Source organism: Armigeres subalbatus, chromosome 2, assembly GCF_024139115.2.
Source record: "Armigeres subalbatus isolate Guangzhou_Male chromosome 2, GZ_Asu_2, whole genome shotgun sequence".
Classification (NCBI taxonomy): domain Eukaryota; kingdom Metazoa; phylum Arthropoda; class Insecta; order Diptera; family Culicidae; genus Armigeres; species Armigeres subalbatus.
Window position 1 is genome coordinate 258,289,945 of NC_085140.1, and position 26,206 is coordinate 258,316,150.

Below are 26,206 nucleotides of genomic sequence, written 5' to 3' on the forward strand. Positions count from 1 at the left end.
GGAAAGGCGACTGTAATTAACTTTTTGCAATTCCTGATCATAATACCTGGTTTACAGTTGACGTTTGAGTGATAAAACGGCCTACTTTTCCATACCAATGAAATCGGTGCTTTAATGAACATTATGCAACTCAAATGGGTTGCATAATATCCATTATAGCACTCATTTGGGTGCTATAATGAAAAACCAGCATTAGAACAATAGTTATATGACCAGATGTAGCTCAATTTACTTGGTTGAGTGTTCAAACAGTGTATTCTCTGTGTCACGTAATTAATGTAATAATTGAATGGACATGACATCAAATTCTCTAAAAGCAGGTTTATCTATCGGTTTACGGTCTGTCGAGCATACAATGTGGCACGATAACATGGAATATGTTTGTTTTCTGCAGCAGCATGACAATTTGGTAAGATTGATCATGTGGTAAATACAATTGTACCGTTTTGATACAGATTTATCACATTAAAGCCCATTTTTCGTCATTGCAAAAATAGCGTGTGCAACTCGTTGCAAAACTCGATTTTTCAGCACTCGTAGTATTTATCCAACTCGGCAAGCCTCGTTTGATAAACGTACAACTCGTGCTGAAAAAATCATCTTTTTGCAACTAGTTGCACAAACTACTATTTTGCAATTCCTGATCATAATATCTGGTTTACAGTTCACCGTTGAGTCATAAAACGGCCTACTTTTCCATACCAACGAAATGGGTGCTTTAATGAACGTTATCAAATCAAATGGGTTGCATAATATTCATTATAACACTTATTTGGCTAACATCAGAACAGTAGTTACATGACTACATTCAGCTGAATTAGCTTGGGTAAGTGTTCAAATAGTGTATTCTCTGCGTCGCGTAATAAATGAAATAGTTCGATGGACATAACAGCAAGTACATCTATCGCTTCACGGTTTATCGAACTATGCAATGTGGCACGGCAACATGGACTCTCTGCTGATGTTACTGATTTCGAACAAAATTGACGTAATTCAAAATATGAAAAGAATTGAATGCGACAATTTAAAATTTTCACTCAAAAAAACCCGAATTCATTCCCCTGTGGTGATGACGCCTTTCTTCGACTATTACCTATTCGACTTAGAGTGGTTAATGCATCTTAAAGGTAATTGCCTAATAAATGGTTATTAAAATCTTTGAAGTTTTATTTTAAGGGTGCTGCCCAAATGGTAAGATAACCTTGTTTAAAGGTAATAATCAATTTTAATAGAACTTTTAAATTGGTGGCGAGTTTCCGAGTCTATTGATAAACAAGTTCCTCAATTTTGAAATATTGTACAAATTGTATCCCAGCCTTCCCCTTAGACGCAGTTTACGTCAAGATTGGCTTTATAATGTTAGTCTAGGATTGCCTTTTACCATAAACCTGTTTATGCATTTAGAGAGATTACAATGATAATTGGAAGTATAATTATGTCCATCAGTGTAAGCTTTAAATAATTATTAGCAAGGGCGAACATGTCCAGTACCTAAAGCACTTTTTCATAAACATTACTCTTTTGCTTCGACCGCGGTCATGGCTTTGGTTCTTTTGTTCTAGTTTTTGTGCGAATCACCGCACAAAAGTAGAGCGCAAGAACCAACCGCACCATATGGCGGCCGTAACGAAACCCTAAAATTTTACTGGGTTTCTGAAGAATTGGGATTTTCAATGTTTTTACGTTAATATTCAATAGTTCCAATGGGCATAAAAAATTGCTGGAGAGTTTCCGCTTCGATTGATTATAAAATCTAGAAAATCCATCGAAAGATAATGGAGCTATTAGCGTTGTAAATCTCTCCTAATTTCGTGACGGTCTCGAATTTGGAAATTTCTGTTTTACACCCTGTATCCGAGTCTTCCCCTTAGACGTAGTTTACGTCAAAACACCGTAGTTGTAAGTAATTAGTGTTATATAACTTCTCCTAAATTAAATGAAATTTATATAGCTTTGTAGCATGCGACAAATAATGAAATGTATTTGATTTGGCCTGCTGAAAGATCGATACCCAATGTCCTGTTTTCAACATTGACATCACACACACACATATCCTCAACAGGATTTCGTACTGCACAGAAAGCGAAAGAAGTTTGTCGTAAAGCTAGTTATAATGCAGATAAGGCGTCCAAACAGAAGTCGAGAGGTACTGCGGTATGGTAACTATTCCTTAATAAAAGCACGAATGAGCACGAGCATGAGCATGATTGACCGCCCACGGTTGCGACTCCGTTATTGCCAGGTCAGCTGTAATTACACAGGGAACCAACAGATGATGTTTGGGACTAACATCCAGGGGGTAATATGCGGTGCATCGCGCCTCCTCTGCATGTAGTATGAAGCAAATGTAAATAAACAATCCCACAATGTTGTCGTTAGTCAGCAGTAGTGTAGGTTAACCAATATCCTACAAGATTCCAGTTCGAAAGATGTTACACTTGTCAAGCGGGGTGGCCCAGGGTGGCCCGCCTTTCCCAAGCGGCGAGGCCCGGATAATACATCTTAGGTAGGCTTGATTTGTTCGTGGATGACACGCTTTTACTCCCCCTGCTAACATCATCTTCAATGTAAAAACTGGTGACCCAATATAAAGCAATACCAGCGCCGGCCGTGTCCGAATGCAGGTCAATTAAGAAGGAATGGGTAGGAATATGTTGACGTGATACTCGCTTTGATGGAAGCCGACGAGTCATCTGCACTTCCACGAGAAATCACTGGGATGTTGGATACGTGGGGTAAGGAATGTAGCGAGGTTCGTTTTGGTAAACGGCATGCTGTGTATAACGTGTAGTTTGATTATTTACTGATAGCACTAAGTAGAACAAAAATTCCGCGATCTCGAGACCGCTCTGTATTGAACAAACACCTCCAATCACACACTTAATGATTTAAATTACTCCCCGCACAAAACAGAACAAAATCCGTGGTCTCGAAACCGTTTTACTTCTAAACAAACACTTTCTATCGCGCACTAATTAATTAAAAAACACTCTTCACCTTCATAGTTCCGTGACGAAAAACAAAACTTACACAAAGTAGGTCCGGTGGATACTGCATGCTCAGGATTGCGAATCTACGACCGAAATGACGCGCACTAATGAAACACGCTTTTTCAACTTTTATTTATAACCTGGGCTGTCCCATGCTCAAGAGAAAATATTTCACAATGTAAGCTCAATGACTTTTGCATACCGAGAAATGCGTAACATCGACCGAACCGACGCGCACTTTAACACGATCTTTCAAGCACTATTTCTATTATTACAAGGATTTTAGGAATGGAAATGATAGACATATTTTTATGCCATTCATTCCACAATGCTGTCAAAGAAATCAAATTCATATGTATATAATAATGAGCAGTTTAAAGTACATGTGATGAATAGAAATAATAAGATAAAAATAGTAAGTTTCAACAATTTCAAAAAAAGGTAGAATGTAATAGATATGGGTCATTCCATGTGAAGTGACCGAGAAAAAATGCAAACGTGCAATCGACTTTCTTAGAATTGAATGAAATTTTGAGCAATTGTTTATGTATGGGTTATACCCCAAAACCCAAAATTTCGTGGTGATTGGACCTCCCCACGATTAATACGACCATCCCCCTTTTCGGACAAATGTATGGAACTCATAATATTGTTTTGTTAATATCTCTGGAACTGTGAGGTCTATAATGAATCTAAGGTAACTATTCGAAAGAAGATTTTTCAAGGAATTTATGAAAAAATAATTTCTGTATGTGCAGTGTTGCCAAATGAACAATTTTCAAGTTTTTCAAGGAAAAATGCATTTTTAACCTAATGAGTATATTTTTATTCAAAAAATAACCACACCAACGTGTTCCTTGACCGAGGTACTATGTTCTGATTTTGAGATACAGGATTTTAAAAATGAAAAGTTCTTTTTTCACTGTGAACATTGAAGATTTTTACTAATTTCCGAACATACACACATATACGCATTGACACATACACACATACACAACTCGATTGGTTGCTTCCCAACTTCCGCATCGCGTTTGAAATTTATATGGAGATTAGTATGGAAAATGTATTTTTTTGCATTTTTGCTCCTAGCGGACTTATTTTTTCGTTAATTCAATAATCTGACTCAATACATTAGCATATAGTCTGAGAGATGTATGCAAGAAATCAATGTTTCTGCCAGCGAACTGTGGTTTTAGACGGCAAAATCATTTCTCTTTCCGGAATTTTCCTTTAAAAATCAATCCGAATAACTACAATTTGTTCCTCAGCCCGAAAAGATTAAAAAATTATAAATAACACTCAGTTGAATTATTGGTACACGTAGTTTGGCAGTGCTGTCAGAATAAACAATTTTGGTCGTCGTTCCAGCAAGGCTCCTTCTTCTGCAAAGTTTTTCGGAAATCTGAATTCTCTAGGAGTAAAACATGCAAAAAAATATAGCCAAAGTTTATCTGCCGTTAAATAGCAAATATTATCCATTTATTTTCCAAATACAGAAAATAAAATCATTATCTCAAAGAAGACCATTTTTATGATGTATGCTTTTGGTATACTATTTTCATATTTCGATAATATACACAGTTGACAACTTTTGATTGCTTGGTAAGTGAAAGAGAGCTCATGGCTGTGAAGTGTGGGTTTGATTCCCGTGGTAGTTAGATAAAAACTTTTCGTGGATAATTCTTTTAGTCGTCTCCGTCTGGTCGACTAGTATTGACATTAAAGTCTTCTTCTGCCTTTTGTATAACTACAAAACTCGTTTCAAAATTAGATCCAACGTTTTTCGCCAATTTCAACTATCTTACCCCCCGCCTGTCACAAGTAGTCACAAATCACTAACGCTCTCTTTCTGTACGTGCAAGTATCATTTACAGAATGATTTGCTTTTTTCATACACTATTTTTCCACAATAACATAGTGAAAGTCTACTTCCTTTTGAGCTAATTTATTTTTCCCTTTCTCGTACATTATGTGTACCGAAATGCTATATGTTCGCTCCAAAACAAGCTTTTTATAGAAGACGAGAGACCCATAGTGTTGTATACCAATCGACTCAGCTCGACAAATTGAGGTGATGTCTGTGTATGTGTATGTATGTGTGTGTGGGCAAAAAAGTCTCATCCACTATTCAGGGGCTTGCCCTTAACCGATTTGCTCGCAACATGTTGCATTTTGAACTGTTCCATTGTTTCCTATTAAGATTTGACCGACCCGGTGACAAGCGTGGTGTCATCATCATCAATAGACATAGACCGCTGTCATCATTGAAACGCAGTATGAAAAAAAATTATAGCCCTGGACATCCTGGCTACGATCTGGCGATGGGCTAAACAATAGGATGTCAGTAGCCTGGATTTGACTGGTTCGGACTGTGGGCTCGAAAGTTATGGTTAAAATACTATTTTCATAATGCACGAGAAAGACACCATTACCGCTAAGTAAATTAATTTAGGGTTAATTTAAGGGTAAAAAAGGGTAAAGTAAGGGTAAGTAAAATTTAGGTTAATTTAAGGGTTTTTTTTTAGATAATATTATCGTTTCATCTGTCGTAATTGCCTCTCGTATGTCTTTCTTTTGTTGCTTTTAAGAAAATGTTTGTTTAACGTTGATGAAATTCTTGTTTGAAAGTAATGAACAGTAATGAAAAAAGAACTTCATCAATGTTTTTATCATCGTCATAAATTTCGTATTCTTCGTCTCCTTCTTTTCCTACTGCGATACTGTATTCCCAAATACAGATTGAAACACGAGTCTTCCGGTTTACTTAATCTAATGTTATTTTGTAAGAATAAAATATTAAAAATTTAAATAATAGATTTCGGGCTCTGCAACGCTCAACAACATATAAGCTGAGAGCTTTCGAAATTAATTATTGATTCATAAAATTTAAAAAAATCTTTCCGTAGTAGGTGAAATAATATAGTAGGGGAGACTGGGTAGACTTGATCCCCTTTTCTGATTTCCGATGTATCACAACCAAAAATAAATAAACATACGCGATTTCCACACAGACTCTCTAAGAAATAAAGTATTTAACTTTACTGATGCATGATAGTCCTTAAATTATTGTTGTTATTGATACACATTCGATTTTTCGGAGTGTGTGTGTGTGTACAAACTAACCCCCACTGTCTGGCAGTGATGTTATGGAAGAAAGCTGTCTGTAAGAACAGTCAGATTTAATCCGGGAGTTAGAAAGTGCTAGCTCTACTGCAGCTCCAGCGACCCATTTCAGAATGCCTGGTATTTCATGTCCACCTGGAGGTCACTGTCACTAACAGTAAGCCCTGCTTGTTTATGCTACCGTTCATAAAATGGCTAAAGGTGTCATAATCAAACTTCCGGATTCAACATAATTTATCTTGAATCCAGCGCGTATATAGTTCAATTCATTATAGTTTTTATAGAATAGATGTTTCTTACCATTTTTATGTTATTTACTTTCTTTCACTGGTAATTCTGGTGACTTAAAATACACCGTGAACAAAATACAGCGTTGAACTTGTCTAACACTTTTGTTATTGTTTTAAATGATATTTGAAAGAAGCAACTGAATACGATGAGATACATAGATTACAGTTATGAAGATAGCAGAAGTATAGATATTTGGTAAATAAAATGGAGTATAGAATTGTATTATACATAGACTGATACTATTGAAATAATAAAGACGCCTGCAGACCTACAAACAAATTGTGGCGCAATGTTTTAAGTTATTTTGTCTAATCTTTAATTTTGCGTTCCATACATACCAGATCCAATAGAATTATAAATTTTGATTTCTTCGACCATCATACCACCTGTGCTGTACCTTGCTCCGCTCAACTGTGCATCATGTCAGCCGAGTGTCCCTTCTTCTACGCAACTGGCTGGAATTCAAGGTTCAGCAGCACTTCTTTTTTGGTAATAGAGGTTTATTTCCAGAAAAGGTCCTGCCAACACCAAAACAAAATCACCGATCTATTCAGTTTATCAGAGAGATTTTATATTTGAACGTCAGAATATTTAGCGAACTTTGTCCTTCAATTAGGAATTCCACAAACGTTTATTCCCTAACGTTTATTCGCCTTCATTTTTCATCACTTGAACCAACAGAAATCCACATAAAAAACACTATAACAGAAAAAAAGATTTTTTTCCGGAAATTAGGAGATAACAAGAGTGAAACTAGGGGTTCCATTCCCGGAAACGATTTCCCGGGAAATCAATTTTCCCGGGATTCCCGATTCCCGGGATGCACACTTTAGTTTCCCGAATTTCCCGGGAAATTATTCTTTCAAAGTAAGTATTTACCAATTTTTGGAGACGACTGTGATCTATGGTTAAAGTATTTGGAAATCCTTTTCTTATTTTGCAAATTTGATGAGGGAGTATCAATTATATTTTTGACTAACATCTTCTCACTGTTCCCATAATGAAATTTCTATTTAATAGCATATTTCGCTTTCAAAGTAGATTACTCCCCATATTATAAAAAAGGTTTTTATCTGTAGATTTGTATTTGTATTTGTATTTATTAATCTTTTTCATCTAACTTTTATAGCCTTAATGAAGTAATATATGGTATATGATGCTACAGTATAGTACGGTTCAACCCTAATGCGTGTTGAAGGGAGGCGAAGCAAAGCATAAGTTTCCATCGGTCGTTTATTTATTTAGTAGGCCCAATCACCGGGCATTATGAAGTCGAAATAAAAATCTAGTATTTGATGAAATTTCTCAATAGCAAGAACAAAGTTATTTAACTGTGCAGACAAATTTTCTCCTAGTCGCAGATATTTAAATAAGCAAGGGCTTTGGTAGGTTTATTGTCAGAGGTTTATTAGTAAGACTTTCAATACTTTTAGATTCAAACCTCGATACATGTTTCAAACATACTCATGTTCCGAACACTAGTTTTTGTTATGATATAAGGGAACGGTTCGGCACTTCAGCCCATTGCTCCTATATCCATCCCATCAAAAACAAAGCATTGAAAAGGAATTTGGTTTGTTTCTTATTTTTGTGATTTTTTCACCAGTGAACACGCGTGATAGCAAAAAGAAGCGACGAGGTTGGTGCTGTATTTCTTTGTTTTGCGATGAGATGAATATATGTTTAGTGAGATGGAAAACGGAACAGTTCCCCTGAGTCTTTTTTTTTTTCTAAATTATAATGAACTATTGAGAATTTACTGTCGAGATATGTCAGAGTACAAAAGTTAACATATTTTGAGTCTTTACTATAAGGTCATTACAACAATTTAATAACAAAAACTCGCCAAACTTATGCAATTTTATACGTTTTTGGTGCTGCTCGGAATTTCAAACAAAGTTTGACAGAAAGAATGATTAGGATCATAGTTAGGATTTTTAAGGTACGACCATTAAATGCTCGTCTGAAAGTATTTTATCGCTTATAAATAAAAAAAAAACTTTTAATGCTTACATACTTCAAATTCAAAGGCGAAATGTGCTCAAGTGTTCGTGTTATAAATCAAATTTGACCAGAATAAGGTGACCAGACGTCCCGCGTTTCGCGGGACAGTCCCGCTTTTTCGCCATTTGTCCCGCGCTGAAAAGAGTCCCGCGAAATGTCCCGCGTTTCACTTATTTCAAGATAATGTCCCGCGAAATAAAGAAATATTGAATAAATAGCAGTAATTTAGTAAACGTTTTTCAAGAACTTTTAAGATTTTGAAAATTTATTATATTGATTAATGGTTTTCGATTTTCGTTACATACAAAGCATCGCTCCGGAGGCTTGATGAGTGGCCTTTCACCCAATGCCACGGCCACACTCGCATGTGGTTTAAACCTCTTTTCTGCGTCCAAATTATATTTTTTACATCTTAAATAAAATTATCATCAGTAGCAAATAGAGTAAGAAAGAGCTAAACAAATTTGTTTAGCTCTCTCCTACTCTGTCGAAGGGTTTCTCATATTATCATCAACGTCATTTGTATCTTCCCATCTCCCACAGAATTATAACTGTGGTAGTGCAACGCCGAGCGGCAGCACAAGCGCTCAGTCAAAACACGTGTTTGTCGGTTTACAATTTTATTTCGTCCAAAAAACTCGCGAGTTTGAGGAATTTTCACAAGCCTGCTTTGGTGTATTCTAGGGATCCTAGTCAAATCCTCATGGACACGAGAACGAGGAAAGATTCAATTGGATCTACTAAAAGAGCTATAATAAGTGAAATGGAAAGTTTGAACGTGCTATTGAGGAATATTTTACTCAATCTGCAACAATAACAATGCTTTTAAAGTGAAGAACTGAAATCATTTCAAAATTCACAGAAATAATAAATTTTAGAGATTTTTCGACTATACAGTCTGATTTATTAGAACAAATTTTTAAATTTTGTCCAACGTTTCGACATCGGGTTCGATGTCTTCTTCGGGTAAAAAATGGTTTGCTCTTTGTTACGGAACGCCTATCATACCTAACAAAAAGCGATCAATATTTTTCTCCTGGAAGAAGACATCGAACCCGATGACGAAAGGCTGGACACAATTTAAAAATAAGTTCTAATAAATTAGACTGCATTGCCGAAAAATCTCGAAAATCAACACTACAGTAGAAGTCAACAACTAGAAATAATTTTAAAAAATAACAATGATCCTTTGGCCCAGATTCTGACAGTTCTGAAAGGATAGTTGGCTAAAGATCTCTGAATGTAGGATCCCTAGCTTAACAATTTCAACTTACATCGTGTTCGTATGTTGTTATTATTTCAGTAAAAACTTTACTTGAAATCTAAGCAAGTTCGACTAATTTTAAGTAGCTCGTATCTGTTTTTTGATTCAAGCTTATGGAAAAAAATATGATAAATCGTATGTCAGTTTGCGGGGAATAATAAAAAAAACCTGAGTAAGATGTAGGCATTTTAAGAAAATTTGAGCGCTCTGCCTAATTGCATAAAACGAATGATACGATCACTTTGAATGTTAGCTAAAAGAATCATGCAACCAATACAAATACAATACAAATAGACTCGCACCGTTGCAAAAAGTTGAGCAGATTCATTCACAAGAGAGGTGAGATTGTGTGATTGATCCAGGGCCAAGCGAGTCCCAGTGGGGTTTATCAAATTTTAAAATTTTGACTTAAGCACATTTTTGACTAAAAACAAGGATTTAACAAATTTTGTCCCGCGCTGTCACAAAATATATCTGGTCACATTAGACCAGAATATTATGCATTAAGAAAATATACGGACGAGTACCAGAATGGTTGATGTTAGAAACCTTCCGGCAATAACAGAACAAATCCTATAAAAGCCGTCTTCTCCTCCATATCAAGGTAGAATCAAGGAATCAGCTGGACACATCACATTTTACTCTCTAACGAAAGCAGATGCTGAAACTTCGCCATCTGATGCATAGCGAACGTTTTTCAGACAAAAACAACACTTAACGAACTTAACAGAGAAAATTTTTCATACTTTTCAACTTTTTAATCATTTTCGCACAATATAGCAAGTATCGATCCCTTGAGGTCGAGAGTATATTTTTATCCTAAGTTATTATTTCACGTTGCGCATAATTGTTTTATTTCCCGGGATCCCGGGAAATCCCGGGAAGTTAACATTTTATTTCCCGTTTCCCGGGAAGTTGATTCCCGGGAAAAATGGAACCCCTAAGTGAAACATAAATCTTCTCTTTTGGCTTGAGCTCATCCTTAAAAATGGTTTACGGTAATTCACGCTTTTCGTATCCATCTATACACTTTTTCAACACAAATTCGGGAGGTGAAAAAAATGACGCGCGGAAAACAAAACACGTCTTGGCTTCAGCACAGCACACTACGTTTTTTTTCACACATTCGATTTTTCGGAGTGCTGTCAAAAATCGACTATGAAAATATTCGGGGGAAATTGATCCCTCTCCAAGAACTTGCTTTGATAAAATTAAAAAGGTGCCCTCAGATTTTTTAAATATTTACCCTTAAAAATACGAGGAATTATCTGATTGCTGTGCGTATACATGAACGATTTTTGTTATTGAATTCGACAGCACATGTAATTTTAAAATTTGGGGAGACTTGATCCCCTTTCTATGAGATCTACGCAATACATCAATTTTTCTGCCAACCCTTCATCAAATCCGTCAAATCTACAAAAAATTAGAAGTCTAAGAACAGATTTATATTTTTTTGGATTTTTTTCGACAAATTTTTGTATGGGTGACTAACGGGGGATCAAGTGTCACCATATTGAGGTAATAACTTCAAATCCAAATATCCTAAAACTTTGATGGAATGTTCACATTTTCATCAGTACAAATCAATAAGCATATGGCTTGTTGCTGTGAAAAAACGAAAGACTTTGGTCATTGTTATGAAAAGTTGTTCAAATTTGGCGTGGCCAATAAAAAAATCTTTAGGAAGGTCAAAACATACAAACCGCCCTGCAGAATAAATAAGGTTGTCAATCCAAAAAAATAACTCACCACATAAAGATCATTTGTCTAGAGGAGCTATTCTAAAAAATTCGCGAGAACAAAACTACTTTAGTTCTCGATAAAACGGGGTGATCGAGTCTCCCCGGGGATCAAGTCTTTCCACGTTCCCCTACCTATGTGAGTAATAGTTTATTACTTAAATAGTACGCTTCGCAACAATACAGAAAAGCTATTCCTTCCAAAGTGACTACGTTGCCAAGTACATTATTTTCTATTCTAAGGCTCAAGTTACATGTTTTACAATTTATTTTAAGAAAACAACATCTTTGAATTCTTGGCAATTCCATAAAAACACTCTAGCAAATAACAAAATTTTAAGTGATTGATAAATTTCATATAAATCATATAACATTCAGAACTCCATAACTCGAGAACGGCTCATATTACCTTGGGATTTCTAGTGTTTCTTATACAAAATTTTCTGGAGAACACGATGAGGGTGTTATTTTTCAAATAAAAATATACTCATTGGCAGAAAAATACAATTTTATACTTAAAACGCAAAAACAATAAATTTGGCAACACTTCTACTAAAAATTGATATTTTTTCAAAAAAATTGAAGAATTCTCTTCAAAATGCATAAAAAGAAGTTATTTGTAGCTTTAAAACTGTCCGCTACTACTAATGTGGGAAGCACGAATAATTATAATCATATTTTTTCTCATCGATGCAAATCTTTTTTCCTACAAAAAGTGGGTTGTACTTCCCGAGTTACCCCGAGTGAAATAATCAATGAACCTCTAAGAAATTCAGATAAACAAACTTGTTACTTATCTTGAATGCAGCCTACGACCAGTACAGCTCTTGAAGAGCTCCAGCCATTTCATCACAACTTCGTGTTTTCCGTTTTGATTGTCGTTTGAAAAAGAAATTATGCTTCATCCGCAACGTATTCTGGACTCCAAGATCTCCTTGCTACGGTCATTCTTCTTTTTTAGTCCTCATCCGGCCATCTTCTTCTACATCTCCTCACATTAGTTATCAGGGAGCATGCATAAATTACGTAATGCCCAGAGGGCAACAACAATAACAGCGATAACATCAATGTTCTATGGGAGTCGATCCATGGAGCGGTGAGCACAACAGCACGAGAAGTGGTAGGCACTGCACAGAGGCGATCCAGGACGGGTTCGTTCGATGTGGAGTGTCAGATAGTGACAAACGAGAAAAAAGTTGCAAGAAGCCGGATTTTGGTATCGGGTACCCGATCGAATAGAGGTCTGTACAAGGAAGCAAGAGCAGCCGAAAAACGAACCCACCGCAGGAATAAAAAAGAGTATGAAGAACAAGTGATTAGCGCAGGAAAAAATGGAGCAGAATGATATGCGGGGGTTTTATGAGGCTGTCAAAGGCGTGCGGAGAAAGACAGTGCCATCTCCCGCCATGTGCAACGACGAAGAAGGGAATTTGCTGACAGATAAAACCGAAGTGGCTCCCAGGTGGAAGCACCACTTCGAGACTTTGCAGACTAGTGGAAGGGGGCAGCAGGGACCATGTCCAAGGGCTTGACGACCCCTCCCCAGCCGTCTGTGAGTCAGGGGGTTCTGCCTAGGAGGTGGTGGGGTTAACAGGGGGCGCTGTTAATTCCCTCCCAAAAACCACATATCCGCAAGCAAACCTTATCAAGCGACCGTGTGCCGCTTAAAGCATACAAGCCCCTAACCCCGAATCCCAAGGTGTCAGGCGACCCGTGCCGATGGGATGAATGACCTGGGGGGTGAAACAATTAGCCAGGTCGTTAACGGAGCCTGTGGAGGTTCCACAGAGTGACTGCTGCTTCGGCGGCAAGTGAGTGGCAGTGGGTGGTACCCACACACCCCAAGTGGTGCACATGTGGTGCAAGCGAACGGGAGTTGGGGGTATTACTCGTAATACCCCCACAGAGTGAGGGACCGAGTGTATGGGTGAGCACACAAGTAAGTCTCGCATGGTACGCGTGGTCGGTAGTGTTAGAATGACTGAAGTCTGGTGAGGCCTGGCAGGAGTGTCGGGGGCAGATACCTCTGCGGCACCTCAGAAGTAGGGGACACGAAAGTCTCGCTGCGTCTGGCAGGAGTGTCGGGGGTTGATGCTTCTGCGGCACCTCAGAAATCGGAGACATGTAAGGTAGTGGTGTGACCCTGTCCCAGGATGGGGAGACCACCACATTGGCTGAGGACTACCTGGGCTTAGAAACGTCAATGGGTGGGTGCTACCGGCATAGTACCTTACGGAGTCCTATTGACAGTGTCAAAGCCCGGGTAGGTGAGTGTTAGGCACGCTTGACGTGCCGGGTGTTCCACGCCCAAACGATGCACAGGAGGTGCACAGAGTGGATAAAATGGGAGATGGGATATTACAACCCCCACTGAGTGAGTGACTGAATGTCAAAGAGAGTGGTGCACAAGTGGTGCAAGCGATTGGGACTGAATGTATGAGCGAGCACACAAGTTAGACTCGCATGGTACGTATGGTCAGAGTGGCTGCTTAGGCAGTAGTGTGATCCGGCTGTCAGGGACGGAATGAGTGAAGTCTCGCTAGGCCTGGCAGGAGTGTCGGGGGGCAGATACCTCTGCGGCACCTCAGAAGTAGGGGACACGAAAGTCTCGCTATGACTGGTAGGAGTGTCGGGGGGTTGATGCCTCTGCGGCACCTCAGAAATAGGAGACATGAAAGGGTCTGCCTCGTAGCTGAGGTAGGAGCGGCATAGGAGCCACCAACCTAGGGTCGCCTCCGGCTTGGTAGACAAGTGGTGCCACCCTGTTGCAGGATGGGGTGAACACCACACTGAGTGAGGACTGCCTATGTTGTGAGATGGCGGCATGGGGTACCCCCTGCAGGGTACTTATAAATTGGTCCTTGCAGTCATTCAAGCGGCATAGGCAGGTGAGTGTTGGGGCACATGTGGTGCCAGTGTGTCTTGTGCAAATGTGTTGCATGGGGAGTGTCGAAGAGTTGAGGCGCATACGTGCACTTGTGTACGTCATGGAGGGGGCGCAATGCCCAATAGTCATCCCCCCGAAGTATTGCTTAATTGCGGGCCGGGGCAATGACGGGAGAGGACGGAGTTGGTTTTAGTGGGTCGGGAGTGGTGATCCCATCCCCACACTACCTGGGTTCGCCTCCCAGGTGTCTGTTTGCAGATTTCCATTACCTTCGTTAAAAAAAAAAAAAGACTAGTGGAAGTGACGGTGCATCGGTGAATAGAATAAATATTAGCGACGATGGCCAAGCTGTGGAGTCGCCTACCCTACACTAGATGAGGTTAGAAAACCAATAAAAGCTAGCTATAAAAGAACAACGCGTTTTATCGAACCACATCGGTGCGGGCCGCCTATCCGAATCTGTTTTTTACAACTTGTATACAAGTGCGATAGTTTTGTTTTCATGGCTTGTTAGGAATCGAAGAGGTTTTTGCCTCTTTTTTATCGTTCGTTATCTATTGAGAGCAATTTCTGCAACCCATGATTATGGCAAATTATGCTTGCACATGGGTTTCTGGCGAAACTGATACGGCTGATTCGTATAACGTTGGATGAATCGAAATCAAGTGTAAGGGTTGCGGATAAAATGTCGACATCATTTGTTACCTCAGATGGATTGAAGCAGGGTAATGCACTCTCGAATCTACTGTTTAATATGGCGCTCGAGGGAGCGATTAGGAAAGCTGGTGTGTAAAGAAGTGATACCATTGTCACAAGATCACATATGCTCCTGGGACTTGCGGACGATATCGTTATTATAGGGATTGGTCGCCGTGCCGTGGAAGAGGCTTTTGCGCCTTTTGAGAGAGAGACAGCGAGGATTGGACTCACGATCAATACCAGCAAAACGAAGTCCATGGTCGCTGGCAATCAATTACAATATTGATTAGTGGTGGTGGTAGTGAAATGGTGCTGGATGATGAAAAATTTGAAGTGGTAGAAAAATGTGTGTATCTTGGAACATTAGTGACGTGCGATAATGATATTACCCGCGAGGTGAAAGGGCGTATTGTAGCTGCAAATATGGCTTATTACGGATTTCGTAACCCGTAGTCCCGTAGTCTTCAAACGAAGCCAAAGTTCGCGCTGCATACTACTCTGATTCTTTCGGTGGCTTTATACGGCCATGAAACATGGACGTTAAAGGAGGCTGATCGGAGAGTTTGCGGAGTGTTTGAGCGTAAGGTGCTGCGGACAATACTCGGTTGTAAACAGGAAAACGGTATCTGGCGGTGTCGCATGAATCACGAGTTGTACCAGGTGTATAAAGGGCTGGATATTATTAAGCTTATACAACACGGCAGACTACGGTGGGCTGGACAAGTTGTTCGTATGCCGGAAGAACATCAAGCAAAGATAGTATTTAGTAGAGGCCGCAGGCTTCGTGAAAGGCCGCGTACACGATGGCCTTTTGTAGTTGAAGAGGACTTGAGGGCGCTCAATGTTCAGGGCGACTGGAAGCGATTGGTCCAGGATCGAGTCCAGTGGAGAAGGATACTCCATTCGGCATAGGTTCATCGAAGAGCTGTAGCCCATCAATTATCAAGTAGGTAAGTAGCCAAAAGGTTAGGACGGCCATTGTGGCAGCCATTTTTGGATTCTGTGGTAATTGTCCCTAATTTAACAAAATTGAATCATTTCGGCTTTTGTCTCTTCCATGTTATGTTTTTTGAGCCTTTTTTCTTCGACAGATAAATAACGGAATAACGATTATGCTCTTAATTCAAATAATTTTGGTAAACTTATGTTTCGATCAGAAAGAATAGATTGCAATTGGCCCTGACGGCAGCGCGAAAACAAAATGGGGGCTGGCTGATGTTTTTTTTTTATTTCACCAAGGCACATAGGTCGACAATTTAAAATGCTTATTAAAACGTTAAAACACGTTTTAGCCATAAATTTTCATGTTAGAAATTTAATTTAGTTGAATTATTTCGATTTAAAAACATGTGTTGATATGTAGCCTAACATGTAGTTTTCCAAAATTCGAACCCTACGTATTTAAAACTTTTCAGCGTAACGCTGTTAAACACATTTTAAAATTATTCAATTCACGCACAAGCCCATTTCCACTACATGGTTAGAAGAAAGTAATTTTAGGTACTTTTTTTCTCTTGCATCTCTCTCCCTCTTCCTTTTGTTGTCATCTCATGTTTACAAAAGTTGAGTGAAATTTACCTAACTTTTGGTTAGTTTCTATTTAAAATTAAGTATATTTTACTTAATATTAAGTGAATTTTATTTAATTTCAAGAAAAAAATACTTAATGTTGGGTTCCCACACTGAGCCCCCGATTTCGGTGAAAAGTACCTAATATTGAGTACTTTTTTCTAACCGTGTAGATGGCAGTAGCGCGGCTCCGTCAACGCTAATCTATTGTGTATCCGGAATAAATTTATACCGCTTTTTATACCGAAGTTGGATTTTTCTCCAGATACAGGCAATTTTCCCAACTTCGGAAGTAGTGCGTTGGATTCCCCTAAAGATGCGCTAAACAACGCATCCATTAGTTTGACAGATAAAACTTCGGAAGAAAGTTCGGTTCGGAAGTCCGGACTTCCGAATTCTAAGTTGGTGCTACGCCGACAATATCTGCTAGTAACGTCAGTTGAGTGAGATATTAGCTGGCTACCAGCGTTGCCAGATTGCTTCAACATTAGTTCCGTAGATTTACTCAAAAATTTAAAATTTCGGCTGACCCTATTTTGGCAGTCATGTACAATCCTAGTATACAGGACATTACACGAATGATCCCTAACTTTTATCAATGCATAGAAATTAGATAACAACAAGACCACTAAACGTCAAAATTCATAGTATATATACTATAGTAAGTAGACCAGTGTACCTGCCAATGAATTTTTTTTTTTCAATTCTTTGAATCAATAATTTATTTTGAAAGCTCTGGGCTCATTTGCCGTCGAGCGTTACGGAGCCGAAATCGTTTTATATACAATAATGTTAGTTTTGAGAGAACCGAAAGACCCGCTGTTAAGTCGGGGTTAGGAAATACAGTATTACAGTAGAAAAGGGAGGGAATAAAGAATACTAAATTTATGACGATGATGAAAACATTGACAAAGTTTTTTTTTATTCCTGTAACGAGACATATAAATAAAACAAGAACTTTATCAATGTTCAACCAACAATTTCTGCTGAGGCATCAAGAGGACATACGAGAGGCAATCACAACAGAACAAACAATTTGATTATCTAAAGAAATATTCAAATGAGCTAATAAGGGAACATGCATGTTAGCAGAAAAAGTGTATGATCCATTATGTAAATGATTCATGAACGTGTAGGAGAAGGGGGTCAGTGATTTGTGACAATTTGTGACAGGTAGGAGGTAAAAGGGTTGAAATTGGCCAAAAATCTTGGATGTAATTCTTGTAATCTTGGTTGTACATATGCATAATCGAGTTTCGAGTTTCAGTAATTAATTTCCACTCCGGGTGGCTTAATACCCGGCATATAGGCAATTAACTTTGAATGTACAGAATTTTTTAGTTATGCGAGAGGCAGAAGAAGACATGATATTCGGTACTAGTCGACCAGTGGAGAATCAACACCAAAAATGTGTTTAAAGAACTTTTTATTTTTACACCCCTGTACAAGATCAGGACAGAGTACTTTGGGTTTTAAGAGTAAAAATGCAATGTAAAAATTTCCAATGAGGGTTTAACACAAACATAAACAACTGGTCGAAATTTCGTTCAATTCTAAGAAAGTGGAAATTTCTTAAAATTATTACGAATGTATCCATAATCTAGTTTATGTTTTCAGTTTTATCATCATTTTTGTCTTCTTCAATGCATATGAATCCCCTTTCCATTTACGCCATACGACGATACGATTCGGAAGACCATTCGGTCCATATCGTGAATTCAAATTACTGTAGTGACAGGCTTTATACCACCATGCCCCGATGTACGTTGATGCACAATTCGTTTCGTGTTCATCGTTATCCCGATCAAAAGTTGAAAATTTAACTCCTGAATGATAACTCAGCGCATCGTTGGCAGTTCCATTGTATGATCCGAGTTTGACCAGGTTGTAGAACTCTGTTTCACTGCCAAGCGCAAACTCAGAGTAACGTGCAAATGCTTTCTCTCCGTCGAAGCCTTCCATTTGTATGACTAGTTCGTATGAGCCTGAGTATGTAATCTGGAACGTTCAGAAATAACAACATCATAATCAATCGTTTAAAAATAATAAGGAAAATTTTTGTACACACCTCATGGATCTTCTCAAGCCCAAGCCAGAATTCTCCATCCAACGATCCAAACCCATTCTTATACTCAACCCATGGTCGATAAAAGTCAACTGCTCCATTGAAGCGATTCTGAAACACCAGCCATCCACCTCCTTCGTAGTCTTGATCACAGAATACTGCAATTGGATCTTTCACACCACGGGAAATGTCTAATCGATATATGCCGGATTTCTTGGAACGAACCTCACTACACGATCGTGGTAGACCTAATATAATAAAATCCCAAAATAGTACATTTGAATAGATGTTTATTTTCAACAATGGAATTGTACTGTCACTGTCAGAGCCATGTTCAACCGAGTTCCTCCACATCATTGATTGGACGTTTCTAGTCAATTCTTGCACGTCGTGCCGTAGATTTTGAACATCTCCTGCTGATTTGAGCTGAGACTTTAAAGTACTATGATAGAAATTATGTTAACATAACGAATACATAATATTCATAACAAGTCTCTTTACTTACACACTTTCGAGGGCATCCAAACGGGCTGTAAGTAACTCGTATCCAAATCCACTACAAGAATCTTGAGCGGAATTGCAATGTGCTATGAACAAAATAATGTATAAACCAAAACAAAGAACTTTCTTCATTCTTAGGCGCTATTTGCTTCTCAACTGATGGAAACAGCAGATTCGTAATTTCTTTTATACCGCATGAATGGGGAATCCCAACAAAACTCAGCGAGGTTTCTGCTTGGTCCACGAAAGAAATATTCATGAACGAAGAGGTTGAGTAGAGTAGAGTCATTTTCGTGCGTTTAAATCATATGCAATTTCAAAGATCTGTATCAATAAGACTTGACTGTAGATTTCATACACTGCTTGAACAAACGAGTTATCACAAGTGCTCTTGTAAATATATTCTTGATATCTGATACAGATAAAATGTAACGGGGGCAAGATTCATTGGCGGAGTTAAACTGGGCCATGGTGTTACGGTTTGTTCGAAAAGCTGTTATTCACTTGTCATAAGACGAGTTTGTACAATCCCATTGAAATTCCACCACTTGAATGTATCTTGACCAGTGATGAGAAATGTCAAAAAAATGTCATGGCATTGCTATTTCTATTTTTAAAATAACTTTTTCCAAAAGTCATTTTCAGTTCGGATTTTTTGATTGACATGAAGTACTTAAAGGGTCATAGAACTTAGTCGAACAGGTCATTGTTCTAAATACAAAGTGTGAGCCATGAGAGCGAGATTTAAAAAATATAACGGAATGCCATGACATTAATGTCATTTGACACTAATTTGACTCTTACGTCGCCAATATCATGTTTAGAGAAATTACCTGTTAGAAAAAGTTTTCGGTTCCTTTGAGGGCTACATGTTTATATGTAAAACATAATTGTAAATGACTTGTGATAAAAGTTTTTAGCAAAATAGTCTCATAACATCACAGTAGTAAATGTACTTAGATAAGTACCTAGATAAATTATTATACCTACGCATAGTGTAAATAGTGTAAGCTGCGATCATTTTCTTCAAGTCGAGTCAAGTACGAGACACTGAAGACGGCCTTACTGTTGAGGTCGAATTGGAATTTCAATGGGATTGTACAAACTCGTCTTATGACAAGTGAATAACAGCTTTTCGAACAAACCGTAACACCATGGCCCAGTTTAACTCCGCCAATGAATCTTGCCCCCGTTACATTTTATCTGTATCAGATATCAAGAATATATTTACAAGAGCACTTGTGATAACTCGTTTGTTCAAGCAGTGTATGAAATCTACAGTCAAGTCTTATTGATACAGATCTTTGAAATTGCATATGATTTAAACGCACGAAAATGACTCTACTCTACTCAACCTCTTCGTTCATGAATATTTCTTTCGTGGACCAAGCAGAAACCTCGCTGAGTTTTGTTGGGATTCCCCACTCATGCGGTATAAAAGAAATTACGAATCTGCTGTTTCCATCAGTTGAGAAGCAAATAGCGCCTAAGAATGAAGAAAGTTCTTTGTTTTGGTTTATACATTATTTTGTTCATAGCATATTGCAATTCCACTCAAGATTCTTGTAGTGGATTTGGATACGAGTTACTTACAGCCCGTTTGGATGCCCTCGAAAGTGTGTAAGTAAAGAGACTACTTATAAATATTATGTATTCGCTATGTTAATAAAATTTCTATCATAGTACTTTAAAGTCTCAGCTCAAATCAGCAGGAGATGTTCAAAATCTACGGCACGACGTGCAAGAATTGACTAGAAACGTCCAATCAATGATGTGGAGGAACTCGGTTGAACATGGCTCTGAAAGTGACGGTACAATTCCATTGCTTAAAATAAGCATCTATTCAAATATACAATTTTGGGATGTTATTATATTAGGTCTACCACGATCGTGTAGTGAGGTTCGTTCCAAGAAATCCGGCATATATCGATTAGACATTTCCCGTGGTGTGAAAGATCCAATTGCAGTATTCTGTGATCAAGACTACGAAGGAGGTGGATGGCTGGTGTTTCAGAATCGCTTCAATGGAGCAGTTGACTTTTATCGACCATGGGTTGAGTATAAGAATGGGTTTGGATCGTTGGATGGAGAGTTCTGGCTTGGGCTTGAGAAAATCCATGAGGTATGTACAAAAATTGTCCTTATATTAAAAAAAGTATTATGATGCTGTTATTTCTGAACGTTCCAGATTACATACTCAGGTTCATACGAACTAGTAATACAAATGGAAGGCTTCGACGGAGAGAAAGCAGTTGCACGTTACTCTGAGTTTGCGCTTGACAGTGAACCGGAGTTCTACAACCTGATCAAACTCGGATCATACAATGGAACTGCCAACGATGCGCTGAGTTATCATTCAGGAGTTAAATTTTCAACTTTTGATCGGGATAACGATGAACACGAAACGAATTGTGCATCAACGTACATCGGGGCATGGTGGTATAAAGCCTGTCACTACAGTAATTTGAATTCACGATATGGACCGAATGGTCTTCCGAATCGTATCGTAGTGTGGCGTAAATGGAAAGGGGATTCATATGCATTGAAGAAGACAAGAATGATGATGAAACTGAAAACATAAACTAGATTATGGATACATTCGTAATAATTTTAAGAAATAGATATACGTCATTCCATATGAAGTAAGCGAGAAAAAATGCAAACTTGTAATCCACTTTCTTAGAATTAAACAAAATTTTGACCAGTTGTTTATGTTTGGGTTATACCCTCATTGTAAATTTTTACATTGGATTTTTACGCTTAAAAACCCAAAGTACTCTGTCCTGATCTTGAGATACAGGGGTTTAAAAATAAAAAGTACTTTTTTCACTACGAACAACATAGATTTATTTACTAATTTTTGAATATACACACATATATAAAAACAGTCGGAGGACCGGGTGTGAGTAAACAAAACAATTTATTTACTCATTACTTAAATTAAGATACAATTAATTCACGAACTAAGTCACTGATTAACTATCTAGAATGGGAACTGAACACTCACTCTGAACTCGATTGATTGGGCCCTACTTAGAGCACCTTCACGGGATTCCTCATCGCTATTCTTATAATAGCGCTCCTTCCCGAGTGCTATTTTAGGATAACGCCCCATCTTCCCACCGGTGGTTTCTATTTTAGGTATAGCGACTATATAAACACATTGAGTTCTCACCGGGCGTTGCTAAATAGTCATCTTCTTCTTCAATGGCTCTACATTCCAACTGGAACTGGGCTAGCTGCTCAACTTAGTATTTTATTAGCATTTCCTTAGTTATTAATTGAAAGCTTTTCTATGCCCGCTTCTCTTGCAAAGTTTTTTGAAACCACAAAAGAGATTATAGGACAATTCCAATAAAAAAATCCAAAAGATTCTGGAAGAAACCCTAAAACTATTCTGGGAGAACTGCTAAAGATTATTAAAAGAACTCAATGATTGCTGGGGGAACTCCCGGATAAATCTTCCAGGGATCCTAAATGAATTTGGACCGCCATCAAGAATGCCTTCATCGCCACCAGCGAGAACAATCTGGGCGAACTACGCACCCAGAGGAAACAATGGATCACCGATGAGACCTGGAGGAAGATAGAGGAGCGAAGAAAAGCCAAAGCCGCGATAGAGCGATCGAAAACCAGAGGAGCCAAAGTCTTAGCCCGTCAACGATACGCGGCTCTTGAGAAGGAAGTAAAACGCTCATGACGACGGGACAAGCGAGCGTGGGCAGACTCTCTGGCCGACAAAGAATTCCTCCGGAAGTTACTTCGGGAATTCATCTGGAAGTTCCTTCGGGAATTTCTCTGGAAGTTCCTTCGGGAATTCCTCCGGAAGTTCCTTCGGGAATTCCTCCGAAATTCCTTCGAAGTTCCTTCGGAATTCCTCCGAAGTTCCTTCGGGAATTCCTCCGGAAGTTCCTTCGGGAATTCCGCCGGAAGTTCCTTCGAGAATTCCTCCGGAAGTTCCTTCGGGAAATCCTCCGGAAGTTCCTTCGGGAAATCCTCCGGAAGTTCCTTCGGGAATTCCTCCGGATGTTCTTTCGGGAATTCCTTCGAAAGTTCCTTCGGGAATTCCTTCAGAAGTTTCTTCGGGATTTCCTCCAGAAGTTCCTTCGAGAATTCCTTCGGAAATTCCTCCGGAAGTTCCTCCGGAAGTTCCCCCGGGAATTCCTCCGGAAGTTCTCCCGGGAATTCCTCTGGAAGTTCCCCGGAAGTTCCCTGGGGAATTCCTCCGGAAGTTCCCCTGAAGTTCTGGAATTCCTCCGGAAGTTCCCAGGAATTCCTCCGAAGTTCCCTGAATTCCTCCGGAAGTTCCTGGAATTCCTCCGGAAGTTCCCTGGAATTCCTCCGAAGTTCCCTGAATTCCTCCGGAAGTTCCTGGAATTCCTCCGAAGTTCCCAGAATTCCTCCGAAGTTCCCTGGAATTCCTCCGGAAAGTTCCCGGAATTCCTCCGAAGTTCCCCTGAATTCCTCCGGAAGTTCCCCCGGGAATTCCTCCGGAAGTTCCCCCGGGAATTCCTCCGGAAGTTCCCCCGGGAATTCCTCCGGAAGTTCCTCCAGGAATTCCTTCGGAAGTTTCTCCAGGAATTCCTTTGGAAATTTCTACGGAAATTCCACTGGAAGTTCCTCCGGGAATTCCTCCGGAAGTTCCTCCGGGAATTCTTCCGGAAGTTCCTCCGGGAATTCCTCCGGGAATTCCTCCGGACGTTCCTCCGGAAGTTCCTCCGGGAATTCCTCCGGAAGTTCCCCTGGAATTCCTCCGAAGTTCTGGAATTCCTCCGAAGTTCCCCAGAATTCCTCCGAAATTTCTGGAATTCCTCCGGAAGTTTCCTGGAATTCCTCCAGAGTTCCTCCGGAAGTTCCCTGAGAATTCCTGGAATTCCTTCTAGAGGAACTTCCGGAGGAATTCCCGGAGGAACTTCCGGAGGAATTCCCGGAGGAACTTCCGGAGGAATTCCCGGAGGAACTTCCGGAGGAATTCCCGGAGGAACTTCCGGAGGAATTCCCGGAGGAACTTCCGGAGGAATTCCCGGAGGAACTTCCGGAGGAATTCCCGGAGGAACTTCCAGTGGAATTTCCGTAGAAATTTCCAAAGGAATTCCTGGAGGAACTTCCAGTGGAATTTCCGTAGAAATTTCCAAAGGAATTCCTGGAGAAACTTCCGAAGGAATTCCTGGAGGAACTTCCGAAGGAATCCGTGGAGGAACTTCCGAAGGAATTCCTGGGGGAACTTCCGAAGGAATTTCTGGAGGAACTTCCGAAGGAATTCCTGGAGGAACTTCCGAAGGGATTCCCGGAGGAACTTCTGAAGGAATTTCTGCAGGAGTTTCTGAAGGAATTGCAGGAGGAACTTCCGAACGAATTCCTGAAGGAACTTACTATATTTTTCTTCTTAGTCTTATCTAACTTATTTGTCTTATTTGTCTTATTTGTCTCACTTACACCAGCACCACTGTTATCACCCAAATACTTTTCAAAGCTTGTGTGGAAACCTTGTACAGAAATTCTCTCACGATATTTTCTAATGTTGTTCTAGAAACGGCTCATGTTTTCATTTTCCAAAACCAGCTGGAGTTTGTTTATTATGATATCCTCATTGCGTGATTGGTCGGCGCTGCTGCTGTTCTCTCGCCGAACCACTGCATGAGTGATAAATTTCTTCCCCATTGTTGCCAATTCCTTTTGTTCTTCGTTTACGGCAAATTCTCAAGCAATTGTAAACTGCATAATGATGAAATAATTTTGGCGACACTGACAGCGTCATTCTGGCGGGTTGAATTGCAATTTTCTCTCTTAGAGAGTGCTACCACGTGCTTTTTTAACGGAAAACCCTTCCCTCAGACCTAAAGATACAGTGCGGCATTTTCGGGATCTTCATCGTTGATTTGCAAATCCATGAAAATAGACTTCAGGCCATCGCCAATTCTCCAAACGAATTCCTATTGCCGCTGAAGGTGTTTGATCATCATATTCTTGCATAAACTTGAACAGAATTTCAAAGGACGCCAACTCGTTCTCTTTCTGCACTTGTAGTCCTTTTATTTTCCCGTTAAACGAAGCCAGCTTGATAAATTTCGACGAACTCGTTCACTATTGGTGACAGACGACGGAAAATGATCTGGGATATCACTTTATAGGCGGCATTAACTGACGTAGTTATCTCTTCCACTGCCTTGAATCTCACTGCCTGTACTCAGCACCATTTGAGTGTTCTCTGTAGTGCTGCTTCCACCTTTCGATCACCACACGTTCTCATCCTTTTTCCTGCACACCTTGGCCCAAAACACGAAGCCTATGCGGGATGCGTCGAGCTTCTGATAGAAGTTCCATTTTCTCTTACTCCGCTTCTTCCAGACGACCTCTTGGCTAACCTGAGCGTTCAAATCTCTTATGATAAGTTTGACGTCGTAGCTTGGGCAGCTATCGAACTCACGTTCCACGTGAGCCTAGATTGTGTCCTTAGGGGCTGTCCATAAACCACGTAGACTCAATTTTCCCATTTTTAACACCCTCCTAATAGACTTTCGTAATTAGTCGTCTGAGTACACGCGACCGCACGCGTAGAACAATCACACTCATCAAATGCTTTAGCCAAGCAAGCCTTTGGCACAGCAGAATGTGATTGATTCACTTCTTCTTCTTCTTCATCTTCTTCTTCTTCTTTTTATTGGCATTACATTCCCCACTGGAAAATTGCCGCCTCGCAGCTTAGGGTGCTCTAAGCACTTTCACAGTTATTAACTATGAGCCAAGTTACCATTTTTGCATTAGTATATCATGAGGCTAACACGATGATACTTTTATGCCCAGGGAAGTCGAGACAATTTCCAATCCGAAAATTACCTAGACCGGAAATCGAACCCAGCCACCCTCAGCATGGTCTTGTTTTGTAGCCGCGCGTCTTACCGCACGGCTAAGGAGGGCCCTGATTGATTCACACTCTATACAAATCCGCCCAGCCCGCTGTTGGGGGCATAGAGTGTGATGTTCTAGAATAATAAACAAGGTGGGCTCGCTTGACTTGACTTTTTATAGTGGGATGAAGGCAAACCTGCAAACAGACCAGGGCTGACAATA

At 39.5% G+C, this 26,206-nt stretch overlaps 2 protein-coding genes across 5 annotated transcripts; one reads left to right on the forward strand and one right to left on the reverse strand.

Moving 5' to 3' along the window:
- Positions 1-17,651: 17,651 nt before the first annotated feature.
- Positions 17,652-19,364, reverse strand: LOC134216223 (microfibril-associated glycoprotein 4-like). 3 transcript variants are annotated; one of them, XM_062695170.1, is made up of 4 exons: positions 19,140-19,361; positions 18,955-19,076; positions 18,638-18,882; positions 17,998-18,567 (listed from the first exon to the last, which is right to left on the reverse strand). In XM_062695170.1, exons 1-4 carry the CDS (start codon positions 19,265-19,267, stop codon positions 18,175-18,177), a joined length of 888 nt encoding a protein of 295 aa, XP_062551154.1. In that variant the 5' UTR covers positions 19,268-19,361; the 3' UTR covers positions 17,998-18,174. The 3 variants fall into 3 exon arrangements, with proteins under 3 accessions (XP_062551152.1, XP_062551154.1, XP_062551153.1); XM_062695169.1 differs by having other exon boundaries at positions 18,004-18,567; positions 18,949-19,076; positions 19,140-19,359; XM_062695168.1 differs by having other exon boundaries at positions 17,652-18,567; positions 18,638-19,076; positions 19,140-19,364.
- Positions 19,365-20,576: 1,212 nt separating this feature from the next.
- On the forward strand, positions 20,577-22,321 carry LOC134216224 (microfibril-associated glycoprotein 4-like). Of its 2 annotated transcripts, XM_062695172.1 has the most exons (4): positions 20,585-20,755; positions 20,819-20,946; positions 21,013-21,257; positions 21,324-22,310. In XM_062695172.1, exons 1-4 carry the CDS (start codon positions 20,628-20,630, stop codon positions 21,714-21,716), a joined length of 894 nt encoding a protein of 297 aa, XP_062551156.1. In that variant the 5' UTR covers positions 20,585-20,627; the 3' UTR covers positions 21,717-22,310. The 2 variants fall into 2 exon arrangements, with proteins under 2 accessions (XP_062551155.1, XP_062551156.1); XM_062695171.1 differs by having other exon boundaries at positions 20,577-20,755; positions 20,819-21,257; positions 21,324-22,321.
- Positions 22,322-26,206: the final 3,885 nt, after the last annotated feature.

Coding starts and splice junctions, on each gene's coding strand:
- LOC134216223 (XM_062695168.1), bottom strand. CDS start 19,267: ATGAAGAAAGTTCTTTGTTTTGGTTTATACATTATTTTGTTCATAGCA. Junction 19,077..19,139: donor TTGGATGCCCTCGAAAGTGT/GTAAGTAAAGAG, acceptor TTTCTATCATAG/TACTTTAAAGTCTCAGCTCA. Junction 18,568..18,637: donor GGCTTGAGAAGATCCATGAG/GTGTGTACAAAA, acceptor TGAACGTTCCAG/ATTACATACTCAGGCTCATA.
- LOC134216224 (XM_062695171.1), top strand. CDS start 20,628: ATGAAGAAAGTTCTTTGTTTTGGTTTATACATTATTTTGTTCATAGCA. Junction 20,756..20,818: donor TTGGATGCCCTCGAAAGTGT/GTAAGTAAAGAG, acceptor TTTCTATCATAG/TACTTTAAAGTCTCAGCTCA. Junction 21,258..21,323: donor GGCTTGAGAAAATCCATGAG/GTATGTACAAAA, acceptor TGAACGTTCCAG/ATTACATACTCAGGTTCATA.